Genomic DNA, 12,645 nt, shown 5'->3' with positions numbered 1-12,645 from the left:
AGGTGATGGGAAAATGGTGTGAGTGCTGGAGATTCAGGTATGAAATAAGAAACTCACGGCTCATGTCCTGGTTCTGTCATCACTAACAAGCTGTATAAACTGTTCAACCTCAAATCATTCAGCCTCAACTGGCTCACCAGTGAAAACAAGGAAAACCACTTCATTTGAGAAAAATTTATGGAGCATACATTATGCCAAGAAGAGTAAGGCAGGGGGCAGATTTTCAAGTCCAAAAGGAGATAAAGGAAACATAATAAAACAAGGTGGCAAGAGCCATAAAATCAGTTTTAAAAATGAATTCTTTTTGTTACAAAACTAATTAATATGTGCTCACTGCAAAAAAAAAAAAAAAAGCCTTTGGATTAGAGTAAATTAAAAAGCAGTTCAGGAAAATGGAGAGAGATGATGGGCGCAACTCATTAGGGATGTTCAAGGAGATAAAGCACAAGGGCTCTTTTGAAAGTATGAAGCATAAACGCAGCCAGGGGCTCAGTCCTCCCTGAGCTTGGGTGAGTCTGCGCACCCCCCCCGCCCCACTTCTGTGCCACCTGATCGAGGAGTGGTAGGAGCCCCTAAAACAAACATGTCCAAGAAGGAGTTTTTCTAAGAAAATTATTCATCAGGGAAGTTTAAGAAATGGATCCCAACAAAGAGTAAATTTTTCAGAGTTTAATAACCCAGTGGGTTTCTGAAAAGCAAATGAAGCACATTTTTGGTTGTTTCTTTGAAAAATTACTGAGCTATTCATAAAGCAAATGACCACCACGTGAGTTTATTAGAATCTGAGGTTTTCAGTCTGTCAGTTTCCTTTCAATATCACTACGACGTTCAGTAAATTACACAACATCAGGAAAAACCAAGAGCGCTACGAAAAATCTACGACCAACTGGGTTAAAGAATTTAAATAATTGATTAATATCAACCTTTTAGGAGAAAGGGAGAAGGTCATGAAGATAATCTGTGAAAGAAATACAGTTTATGGATAAAATATAAAATTAGCAAAGAACACCTGAATGTCCCAAGAGGAACTGGTTAAATAAATTGGGGGCTCATTCACATGACAAACTGATATGCTTTTAAAATTATATTTCGAAACTCTGAGTTATAGGAAAAATACGTGAAATATAATCTAAGAGGGAAAGTAGGATACAAAATACCACAGATTCAATTCTTTTTAAGAAATATAGAGAAACATAAAAACAGAACATTAGCCATAGTGATTTTCTCGGGGAGCATAATGGTGAAAGGCTGGCAGGTACGACTCTGCAGAACTTGGGGGACATAAGGGAAGGGCAGAGAAAAAAAGGATTGGTTTATTGGCTTATCTAATTGAAAATAAAACTTTAAAACCCTTAAAAAAAAAGGGGGGGGATTTTCTCCAAGTGGTAAGAATAGAAATGACTTGTTTTTTAAATTTTTATATTTTCCAAATTTTCTATAACATTTAGTCATTTTACAATCAGAGTGATTTTAAAATTAAGTAGTACTAACTGGTGATTCTGAATTTCACAAGGGCAAGGACCATCATCTACACGCGCTCACGTAACACAGTGCTCGGCGTTGGGTGTGCTCTGTCGTTATCTGCTGAATGGACCAGTGAATGAACATGTGAAAGACAGATTAACACAAGGAACTCCTAGATACCCTTCACCCTGATTCCCCAGACATTTTTACTACATTTGATTCATCCGTTTCTCTCAATTGGTATTTTCTTAATGGCTAAAATTAGGTCCTTAGAAAAGTCCTTGAGTCTCAGGAAAAATGTTGTCCAACGTCACAGAAGACATCAGAGCTTCTGTCTCGACCAAAGAGGCCCAGATCTGTTCACTGCTCTTTTACATACATGTGAGCGTGGAGCACCAAATGGGCGATTTTACATCATGATATTACAGCAAATTCACATTCAAATTCACATGAGCTTTGAGCCCTCAACCACATAAGTTAGTTACTGGGAGAGTCCTGAGATAAGAATTAAAGAGAAAAAAATGGATCAAAAAGAAAAGGCCACAGTACACTCATAAAACACAGAAAAATATAATTTCCAGGAAGTCCAAATTTTGGAGGTCATAAGAAAAGGTACATTCTACTTTTGACTTGGGCCAAACAGAAACAAAGCGTCCTCAAGTCTGAGTGGAGAGAGAGAGAGAAGAAAGCAAAGGGAGGGGAAACGTGGCTTCCAGCCGTCTAGAAAGAAAAGTGTATACTGGGACTTGGCAACATACCCTCCCTTCTTCATTTAAGGTTTGGAAGAAAATGCTTTGCTCATTGTAAATTCTAGTTGATTTCCTTTTTGAATTTTCATTTTTTTCAAGTAAATCCTATCTACCAAAGAGGCAGGTTTCTGCCATCAGAATCAGACATAAAATCATGTAAGTGAAGTGCCAAAGTTAACCTCATGGCGAGTTCTGAGGCCCTCGGTCCAAGTCTATTATCACTTGAGATATTAAAGCTACAAAATCCTGGAAAACATCTGTCTTGGGCAAATTAAGTAAGAAATTAGTTTATACTCCTCACTAAGGGTTGTTAAAGCACAGGTCATTCAAGTATATTAGGAAATCTTTAGTACAGGCTCAGGCCTTCAATGACAACTTTCTGAAAAACTTACATTGAAACTCATTCTGTTTCACTTTTAAGGATAATTACCCCAACTTGATTCCCACTAAGAAAAAAAATCTAAGGCACTGGTCATGTCTCTAAGCATGACAGAGTATCTGGAGACGAGGGGATGAAACACGGATTTCTGTATGAAAAACTACACCGCTAAACACACATTGAGCACTTGTGGTTTCAGTTTCTCAAGCAATAAATCAGGACCACACCCCCAAAGAGGTGCCACGTGTTTTCAAAGACTGAAATACGAGGCGTTTAAAAAAAGAGTATTACCAATTACGTCCACTGAACAGGAAAGCCTTGGAAAACAATGGTGCGGCCTACCTGACAACTCCTGTTTCACAAAGGAGAGCACAGCCAGGTAAACTTGACAGTCGGCTATGATTATCTGCCTCTGGAGCCGATCGACCATAGAGAGGGTAGATTTTCGGACATCAACCTGTTTGGTGGGAAGAAAGCACACACCATAAATCACACCCAAGAACAAGACTCCTTCCAAACAACGATTACTTTACTGTGCAAAATAATGTCACAAGGGAATTGTGACACACGGCAGTCACTGAAAGCCAAGGCCAAGCTTAGCCCGTGAGCCTGTTCGTTCCACACAATCCCACTAAGGCGAGCTTTGTTCTGTTCATGCTGTGCTGCTGAAGAGCTCTGTAACTCAAAGACAAATATTCTAAATGATAAAAACTGAGTTCATGAAAACCCATACAGAACTTCAGCATTTTATCATTTTTTTTAAACCGTGAAAGTTCTTACTTATCCAAAAAAAAAAAATCACTGAAGGTACAAAACACTGTCCCAGGGTAAATAACCTGAAAAGCCACTATGCAGCCATCTGCCTTCCTAATACGGTCGGCATATCTATACACATGATATCAGGTAGGACTGACAGTAGGGTTCATTCCTTTGGTGCATGCAACTGAGATGTGAGGGCTGGAACTGATTACCTATTAGTTAAGGAGAAAATACTCTAAATTAAAAATGAGCTTTGAAGGGGGAGGGTATAGCTCAAGTGGTAGAGTGCATGCTTAGCATGCACAAGGATATGGGTTCAATTCCCAGCAGCATCTCTAAAAATAAACCTAATTTACCTCTCCCCACCCCACCCCCAAAATTAGCTTTGAAGGAATCACAAATTGAGCTTGAAATTTGAGTCACAACCTCCAAGGTGACTACCCATAAAAAAATAAGCAAAAAGTAAAACCAAAAAAAATTTTGACTTTTTCTAAGATGTTGGACTTTCTCATAAATAATGTTTCTATGTGATGAAAAATCACTCTGAAATAGAACAGCACTTTTTTTTTAAGTATAGTTGATTTACAATGTTGTGTTAGTTTTTAGGAGTGCAGTAAAGTGATTCAGTTATACATACATATATTCTTTTTCAGATTCTTTTCCATTATAGGTGGTTATAAGATATTGAATATAGTTTCCTGTCCTATAGAGTGGGACCTTGTTGTTTATCTATTCTATTTATAGTAGCTTGTATCTGCTAATCCCAAACTCTTAATTTATCCCTACCCCACTCCCTTTTCCCCTATGGTAACCATAATTTGTTTTCAAAGTCAGAGTCTATTTCTGTTCTGTAAATAAGTTCATTTGTATCATTTTTTTTTAGGTTCCACATATAAGTGGTATCATGTGATATTTGTCTTTCTCCATCTTACTTCATTTAATATAATCTCTAGGGACCATCCATGTTGCTGAAAAATTATTTCATTTTTATTCGTGGCTGAGTAGTATTCCGTTTATATATATATACATATATATATGTATATATATATACATACACACACATACACACACACATACACATATATACATACACACACCACAACTTCCTTATCCACTCATCTGTTGATGGACATTTAGATTGCCTCCATGTCTTAGCTATGGTAAATAGTACTGCTACGAACATTGGGGTGCAAGTGTCTTTTCAAATTAGGAGTTTTCCCTGTATAAATGCCCAGGAGTGGGATTGCTGGATCACATGGTAACTCTATTTTTAGTTTTTTAAGGAACCTCCATACTGGAACAGTGCACTCTTAATACAAAGTAAACTTGAACAAAATAGCTTTCATATGCTTTCACAATGATATAAGAAATCATAGGATTTTTGCAAATATAACAATAGTTCACATAGTATACATGAGAAAATGGTGTCCCTTTTTTCTAGATTAGCATAATTCATCGTGGTCACTGTTGCTCCTGATCCAGTTCCAGCAGCCATCACTGTTTGCTTAAGCAAATGTCAGCGATTGATGCTTCTGTTTCTTTGCTTTTAATAATAGCTACTCTGCAAGGTTGTTGGAAGGGCTAACGAGATACTGTATGTGAAAATGCTTTTTAGATTGCAAGGACCCATTACAAACGTTAATTATTAACACAGGTGCCAGCCATGGTACTAGATATTGAGGATAGATATGTAAATAAACTTACAGTCTAACGAGGGAATGCTGATAACTGTGTAAAATGTAGTCAGTGCTCTGAAGGATAACGTACAAGGAACTATGGGAGCCTGTAGGACGCATACTAACAGGGTATAGGGGCTCGGACAAGAGTCCTTGGAGGAAATGACATTAAGGGACAACTAAAGAAGGAATACAAATCAGGTCAAGAGGGAGAAGAATGTTCTAGGCAGAAGAAAAGTCAATGGTAAGTCAGCCACATTAAGGAGCTTGGACTTAAGTGCCATGGCAAGGGACGGGGTTCAGGGACACTGAAAATGAAACCAGCAACATGTTATCTGCACCTTTAGTGACTGTATTTTGGAGAATGATTAGATAACAGTGAGACTGGAGGCATCATGCCAGTGACGGTTGTTTTAGGCAAGTGGAGATGGTGACTGGCTAAGGGAAACGGCAGTGAGGACAGAAGGAAGCAGACGGATTCAGGTCTTCAAGAAAGAGTCAGCAGGACTTGGTCACTGACTAGACGTAGGGTTTGGAGGGAGAGGAATCAAGGAACACTCCGGCCCTCCTGGAGTATCAGGAGATGGTACTCTGGGCCCATCAGTGGCTCCTCATTGGCCAACACACAAGCAAGAGCAGAGGGGAAGCCACCTGGACTGACAGGAAGGAGAAGAAGAGACGAGTGGTTCCTGATATATATGCAACCAAAAGACTGTCTGCCAGCTGAACACGTGACACACATGAGACCTCTGGGCACTCCAGAAACATTAGCAGTAGGGGAGGCCTCTTCCAAAGCCTGGAACTCTGGCACTGAAAGGTGAAAGAAAAATCAGGGAAAGTGGATTTTCATGTCACTGTGACTTTATTTGTAACCAGGGCTGGAGAGGCCTTGGGAAAGGAGGCAACCAGCTGAACTACTGAATTATGCCAAAAATGCAACATATTTGAAATACACATATGAAAGCCTCATTACCAAAGCCCTTGCCACGTGGCCCACTATGGGAGAAGGGGATTTTAAGATACCAGAAGACCATGCACTGAATAGCTCTCGTGACTAAGGGGGTTCCAGTGCGACAAGAAACACACTTTATATAATCAAAAGCTGTACGCAACATCGAGTGCTTCAGCCATATTCTAAACACCAAAAAGTAAATAAACCGTGTTCCCAGTGGCACACAGTTCAAAATCTAAAGGCATAATACTTACATTCTTCTTAATTTTATTCTTGATTGTTTCAATAACTCCAGCCTCTTCACTTTCACACAGCTTTTCTGTGGTTTTTAAGTCATCACAAGCCAACTGCATTTTTTCGTCCTCAAATGTCATCATAGCATTCTTCCGAGAAAGAAATAAGAATGAAGCAGTTAAGGGTCTGAATATTGAGGCCAATTTATGACAACACAACTCCAAACTAGGGGGAAAAAACCATCTAAATGATATACTGCAAGTAAGAGAATCAGAATGCTACAGCATACCCTATTCATTTAAAAAAAAAAACCCTATAATCTCAGTATGAGATAAGCACATACCTCTATTACACCAGCATGAAAAAACATGGTAACAAATGTCCTTGCACTCACTGTTCTATAATTTTTTGGTTATTAAACGCAGTAATAAAACTCTATATAATTTCTGATTGGTCCACTTAATTCAGTTTTTATAATGGTCTCAATGAAAATTGCTTTCTATCCACACATGGACCCCTGGCTCCATCAAATACAGCACAAAACATCAGCTGGTAGGTGCTCTTTGAAAATTATCAGTCTTTTCAGGGACAGCAATTCCAATGAGCTCACTTATAAGAAACTCATTTTTTACTGTCCACAGTGAAAAAATTCCACTGACAGCTTGTTTCCAAGCACCTGATCCTGGTAGATTTTCTTCAGGCCACATTTGACTACAGAGGAATGATCCTCTGCTGAAAACATGCTATTTTCCCCCAGAAGGACTGAGGTTTCTGAGGTAAACGGGCCACAGGGGCAGAGACAGGACACCGGGTTCTTGGAAGGACCTAATGAACTCATCGTAACTAACTGACTGCTCCTTATCACGTTCAACCTGCCCACCCAGGCCGGCATCCTGGGCCTCCTTCGTATGACTCTAACCTACTTATCCATTCTAGCCAAACCAGAGCACAGCCACCTTTGCCCAAGCATCCCCACTACATTTTCCAACCAAATCCCAACTCTGCCACAGCCTCCTCGCCCAGCTGCCGCCCCACCCAGAACCACTTTCCTTAAGATCTGGAACTACGTTTTCTTGCAAAGAGTAGGCCTTAAAAAGCATAATAAAAATGTTGTTACATTGCCTGGCAGTAAGAATAAATAAGTAGCTTGAATGAAAGTCCCTGTCGCCAGAAGCTGGCTGTGACTGAGTACCGTCAGGCTGCGTCCAGCGTGCCCATTTGCTGAGATCTTTCTAAACCTGGAATCTAAGTGCCTTCTCCATTTTACTTCTCTCAGTCTCTACGTGTGATTTTTGTTGTTGTTGCTGCTGTTATGTAATTCTATGACAGTTTCTTCTTTAATGATGTCTGAAAGTAGTTTGTGTGATAAATGTTTCTGAAAAATAAAAGCATCCGATTTTCTTCATTGCCCAATTTACTTTAAAAACCAACTGCAACCTATTCCCTCAATTCCTAAATATTAACATTTGAAAATGTATACAGTAACTGACAAACTTTAGCTCTGCTGATTTGACTGGTCTTTCATTTAACTGCTCTTTCTCAGCAATTTTAGAGCAGACCTTTATTATCCAAAGTCTTTCATTCCCAACTCTAACGCAGTTTTAATTTTTGCAAAGGTCTTTTGATTACATGTTTATTTTAAAAAGGATTTTGGCTGGGAAAATAATACTCCAGAAGTAGCACATAAGCATTTTATGTTTAAACTTACGGAAGGATATCTCACAGTGTTAAGAGGCAAACATTTTATTCGTTTTTAACCGTCAAAGACCTTCCTCAATAGCGCATACAGCCAGTAACCACTAAAAGACACGCTATGTGTTTGTTTTCTTCCCACCAAACCCCCTTCCCACATCAACTTACCAAAAAACTGACAAAGCTGGCTCCAAAACTCATTAATGGGCTATGATTTCTGTTAAGAAAACAAAATAAAATTATTTTTATTGTAAAACTTTATTTTTAAAAAATTTGCTATGCCAGGATTCTGTACATTCCTAATAATTGGCCAGAAGTTGTTAAGGTCTTCAAGTTGATTAAATTACCCTAAGTAAAAAGTAAAAGAGGCAAGGAAGTTCACAGGTCTGTCTACCAGGATAAAGTCTGCCCCCAAGTCTTCCAAGCAAGGAGCAGAAAGTCATATTGTAATAGACACTGCCTCAGTAAACCCATCTGACATCCACAGATACACGGCCAAAGGAGGACGATTAATACTCATTTCTAAAATGCAAAACATGTTCAAAACTTCATACACATAAAATAAGTATTATTTTTAGAGTAGATTAAAGGGTTTTACCACTAAGCCAGACCTTCTAAACTCACTTATCCCATCCAAAAGACTTTAAGAATGCCTCCCTCAAGTCAGTCATCCCCCACTGAAATACAGTCATTATCCAATTTTATATGTAAGCCAAATATGAAGCCAAATCAAACTAATACCAATTCAACTTAAAGAATATAAGAAAATAAACGCTCTGCTTCAAATTCACAACCAATACAAAAATCCAAATCCTTGTAAATTGCAGTAAAGGGAAAGCAAGTTAGAACTGGCTCCTAAAAATAATTTTACTGTTTTTGTCATTGTGTAAATACATTGCTTTTGCCTTTTTTTTTTTATAATGACCATGTATTTAGTCAGTCCCTTACTGGAAATTGAGGTTACGTCCCAAGTGAATGTGTGTGTTTGGTGGGGGTGTGCATGAGAGGGACAGCGGGCACAAACACACACACACATACCCAATGCTCAGATGCCCATGAACTTTCCTCTTTGAGGGCAGGGGTGTGTTGTGGGCAGGGATCAGTAAACTCAATTTATTTGAAATGTTAACCCTATGCCACAATTTTTTCTTCCACCTACTTGGCACCTACTCACATGCTACAGCAAAGAAGAGTTTGTTTACCCCCACTTAACAGGGTACTCGAACCTACAAGAATTAGGAAGTTCAAGTCCCTCGGGAAGAACCCGCAGCAGCACTCACCCCCCACAGCCAGCTCCACCAGCACCTCCCAGCGCGCACTGCACAGGCTCCCACCTCCCTGCACTCACGCCGGGACAGATGCTGTTTCCCACTCGGCAGCTCCACACAGATGTGCCTTCCCAGGCTCCCACCCCACGACGTGATCGCTTGGTTTGCACATCAGGGTCCCCACTAGAATGCTCCTTCCTGCTTCTTATCCCTCATCATCCTGCCTTACACACAGCAGGCATCCAGCAAATACGAATCAGTGAAGGAATGAAAGACAGAACTCTGCCTTTCCCGAACAGACACATCTCAGTCAAGAGCTGATCAGCCTGGCTTCCCCGTCTCTGCTCTTTCCGCGCTTCCTCTGTCCTTCTGGGAGATGAAAGAGGCTGAACTGAGGGCCCAGGGTTGCTACCTTTGCTTCTTGTTCCTGACTACAATTAGATTTCGGAGAGCCAAGGCTATGAATGATTCATGGTGCCCTGGCCTGGCCATTAGGACTTCACGTACCATCTTTTCATCTAAGTGAAAAATCAGCGCAATGGAAACATCTTTCCCTCCTTGAAACATTGTCTCTAGAAACCCCACGCACCTGGGAGCACCAGGCGCTCAGTAACGACCTGATTGAGAAGCAGGTATATGCTGCGTTCTTTACCTGGTGTTTTAAAGGCTTAATCTAACAACGTTCACTTGTTTCATCCACTTGATTGTTTTTTTTAACTCAATATGATTCAGGTAATCCTACATGAATTTACCTCATCTAAATCAATTTTGGCCCACCCATGTGTTTCCACACAAAATTTATTCAATTCGGAGATTTGGAAATGTTCCCAAAGAGGACAAGGGTCAGTCCTCCAACACTGATGCCAGAGGGGAAGGAAGAGCTCCTAGCTCCTCTCCGTGTGCTCACACACGAGGAACCAACAAGCAACGACCAACACGGGAGGGGAGTGAGGCACTGTGGAAAGGCCAGGTAGAAAGACAAGCATTAGAACCAAAACACAAACCTTCCTAAATACCAGAAGATACATAACAAAGGAGGCAGGGGCAAGTGAAACAGACCACATGGTGAAAAACCTCACATTTAAAACAAGGGAGGTGGGGGGAGGTAATACCTCAGTGGTAGACTGCATGCTTAGCGTGCACAAGGTCCTGGGTTATCCTCTCTTAAACTGAACTATAGCTTCAACGAGACCTCAAGCAAAATCCCTGAGGTGTGTGTGTGTGTGTGTGCACGCGTGTGTTTGTGTGTTTTGAAAAGTTAATTCTAAAATCTGTATGGAAAAGCAAAATATTTAGAATGGCTAAATCAAATCTGAAGAAGGCCAACCAAGTTGGAGACCTACATTACTCGGTATCAAACGATTAAAATTAAGAATTTCTGGTCACTCCTAAGAGACTAAAAAAGGCAAATACACATATCCAACAAAGAGCTCACCTTGAGAATACATAAAGAACTCCCATGAATGAGTGAAAAATGACTGGCAACCCAGTTTCAGATACCCCTGTACTCTCAGATTGGCCGTACTTTAAAGGACTGATAATACCGTGTGTTGATGAGGATGTGGAGTAACTGGAACTCTCAAACACTGCTTCGCAGCATCTACCAAAGCTATACACCTGCTCTACTAAAACTCATCTACATGCCTGATCTACTAAGCAATGCCTGTCTATGATTCAGTAACTTCTTTCTTAGTTACATATATACATAGAATAGAATTGAATTATGCTCCCAAAAGATATGTACGGTATGTTAACAGTGTAATAGGGTAGAACAAATCTGACTCCATACTGGACCTGTTTCTTTTACTCTAAACCTTTGTGTTCTATTGCTTTTGCTACAAGAATGTTGCCGATAGCCTGAAATATACAAGACAGCCCAATTCTCAAGGCTCTGACCTTTAAAAGTATAACACTTCACATTCATTCATAAAAAGATTAAAAAGTTGCAGAACAGAGAATAACATTTGTCTTGTTCCAGGTTTACAGGAACATCATGGCCTGGCCTATGTGGACAGCTGCAAGAAAAAAGGATTCAGACACCAAGAAGTTTGTAACAACCAACCACAGCCCCTCTCCTTTTAGTATAAAAGCCTGAATTCTAACTAGGGTAAGATGGTTCTTTGGGACACTCCTCCACTATCTCCCCAGTCTGATGGCTTTCCAAATAAAGTTACTACTCCTGGCCCCAACAACTTGTCCCTCAACTTACTGGCCTGTCACGTGGCAAGCAGTATGAGCCTGGGCTCGGTAATAAGCATTCTTCATAGTGGCCTCAAACTGGAAACAATTCAAACGTCCATCAACAGTAGAACAGATCGAATAATTGCAGCATATTCATTCAACGGAATAGTTCACTGCTATGAGAAAAAAAAAAACTACTGCTAAATGCAAAAACATGAGTTAATCTCACAGGTGTAACGTTGAATGAAAGACGTCAGCCACAAGAGTATATACTGAATGACTCCATTTATATGAAGTTCAAAACCACTATTCTGACCTCTAACGATGACAGTTCAGAACAGTGATACCGTTGAAGGGATTCTGACTGAGAAGGAGCTGGAAAGAGGATGCTGGATTGCTGGAAACATCCTTTAATTTGATCTGGATCTGAGTAGTTACACTGTGATATTTACATATGTGTACCTTCTTTATTGTATGTAAAGTTTTCTTTATGAAAAAGAAAAAAGGAAAAAAAACCATAAATGATCATTGATGGGTATTTGATTATATTAGTGAATTAGTATTAGTTTTTTAAGGGAATTAGTTGGTTTTTTGTTTTAGGTACAGCAATGGTATAACGGCCACATTTTAAGGACTATTTTTTGGAGGTGTATATGAAAGTATTTACAGATGAAATGACTGAGATTTCAAAAATAATTTGAGATCGGAGGATTAAGCAGGAAAACTGTCGAAAATACAAAGAAGCAATGGATGGTCTATTTATAAATTTATGAACACTGCCATGGAAATTTAAAAAACAAAGTTTCTCCAGCACATTAAAAATTGGACTGATGAAGATTTTGTTTCCTAAAACATAGTGGGAGGGAATACATACATGTGATTTTCAAAGGAATACTTTTCCACTGAATAAATGAGCATATTACAAGACAGTCCCTAACTAAATATACTTCTTTAAATGTAATTTTATGTCCCAAACGCAGTGACAAATGGCTAGTTTCTTAAGCCTTTCTTTGATTTTTCTGAAAATGTTCTACACATTCATATACTGTTGAATTCTTAGAAGAATTCTCCAAACAACTTTTCTCCCCTTCAAATATGTGGGGATATTGGACTTTGTGTATTACCAGGGAATTCCAGGGCCATCTGGACCTAGTCATCCCAGGGCAGTCACTTCATCTCACTATATCCCTGAGATCTCAAAGCTGAGGACTGAATAAATAATCACATAAACTCACCCCACCACCCAACTGCTCTTAAAAGGGCTGTACCTTTGCTGTGACCTATGCTGTTT

General features: G+C 39.6%; 1 protein-coding gene across 1 annotated transcript in view; it reads right to left on the bottom strand.

Annotated features, from left to right (window-relative positions):
- TTC39C (tetratricopeptide repeat domain 39C) overlaps positions 1-12,645 on the bottom strand; it is an 83,379-nt gene that overhangs the window by 37,923 nt on the left and 32,811 nt on the right. The window contains exons 2-4 of the mRNA XM_074352173.1: positions 8,074-8,122; positions 6,234-6,362; positions 2,935-3,049 (exon numbers count right to left, since the gene is read on the bottom strand). Of these exons, the coding sequence (XP_074208274.1) occupies positions 2,935-3,049; positions 6,234-6,362; positions 8,074-8,122 (293 nt within the window). The remainder of the gene's footprint in view (positions 1-2,934; positions 3,050-6,233; positions 6,363-8,073; positions 8,123-12,645) is intronic.

Source organism: Camelus bactrianus, chromosome 24 (assembly GCF_048773025.1).
Source record: "Camelus bactrianus isolate YW-2024 breed Bactrian camel chromosome 24, ASM4877302v1, whole genome shotgun sequence".
NCBI classification, from domain to species: domain Eukaryota; kingdom Metazoa; phylum Chordata; class Mammalia; order Artiodactyla; family Camelidae; genus Camelus; species Camelus bactrianus.
This window is presented reverse-complemented; position numbering and strand designations above follow the sequence as displayed.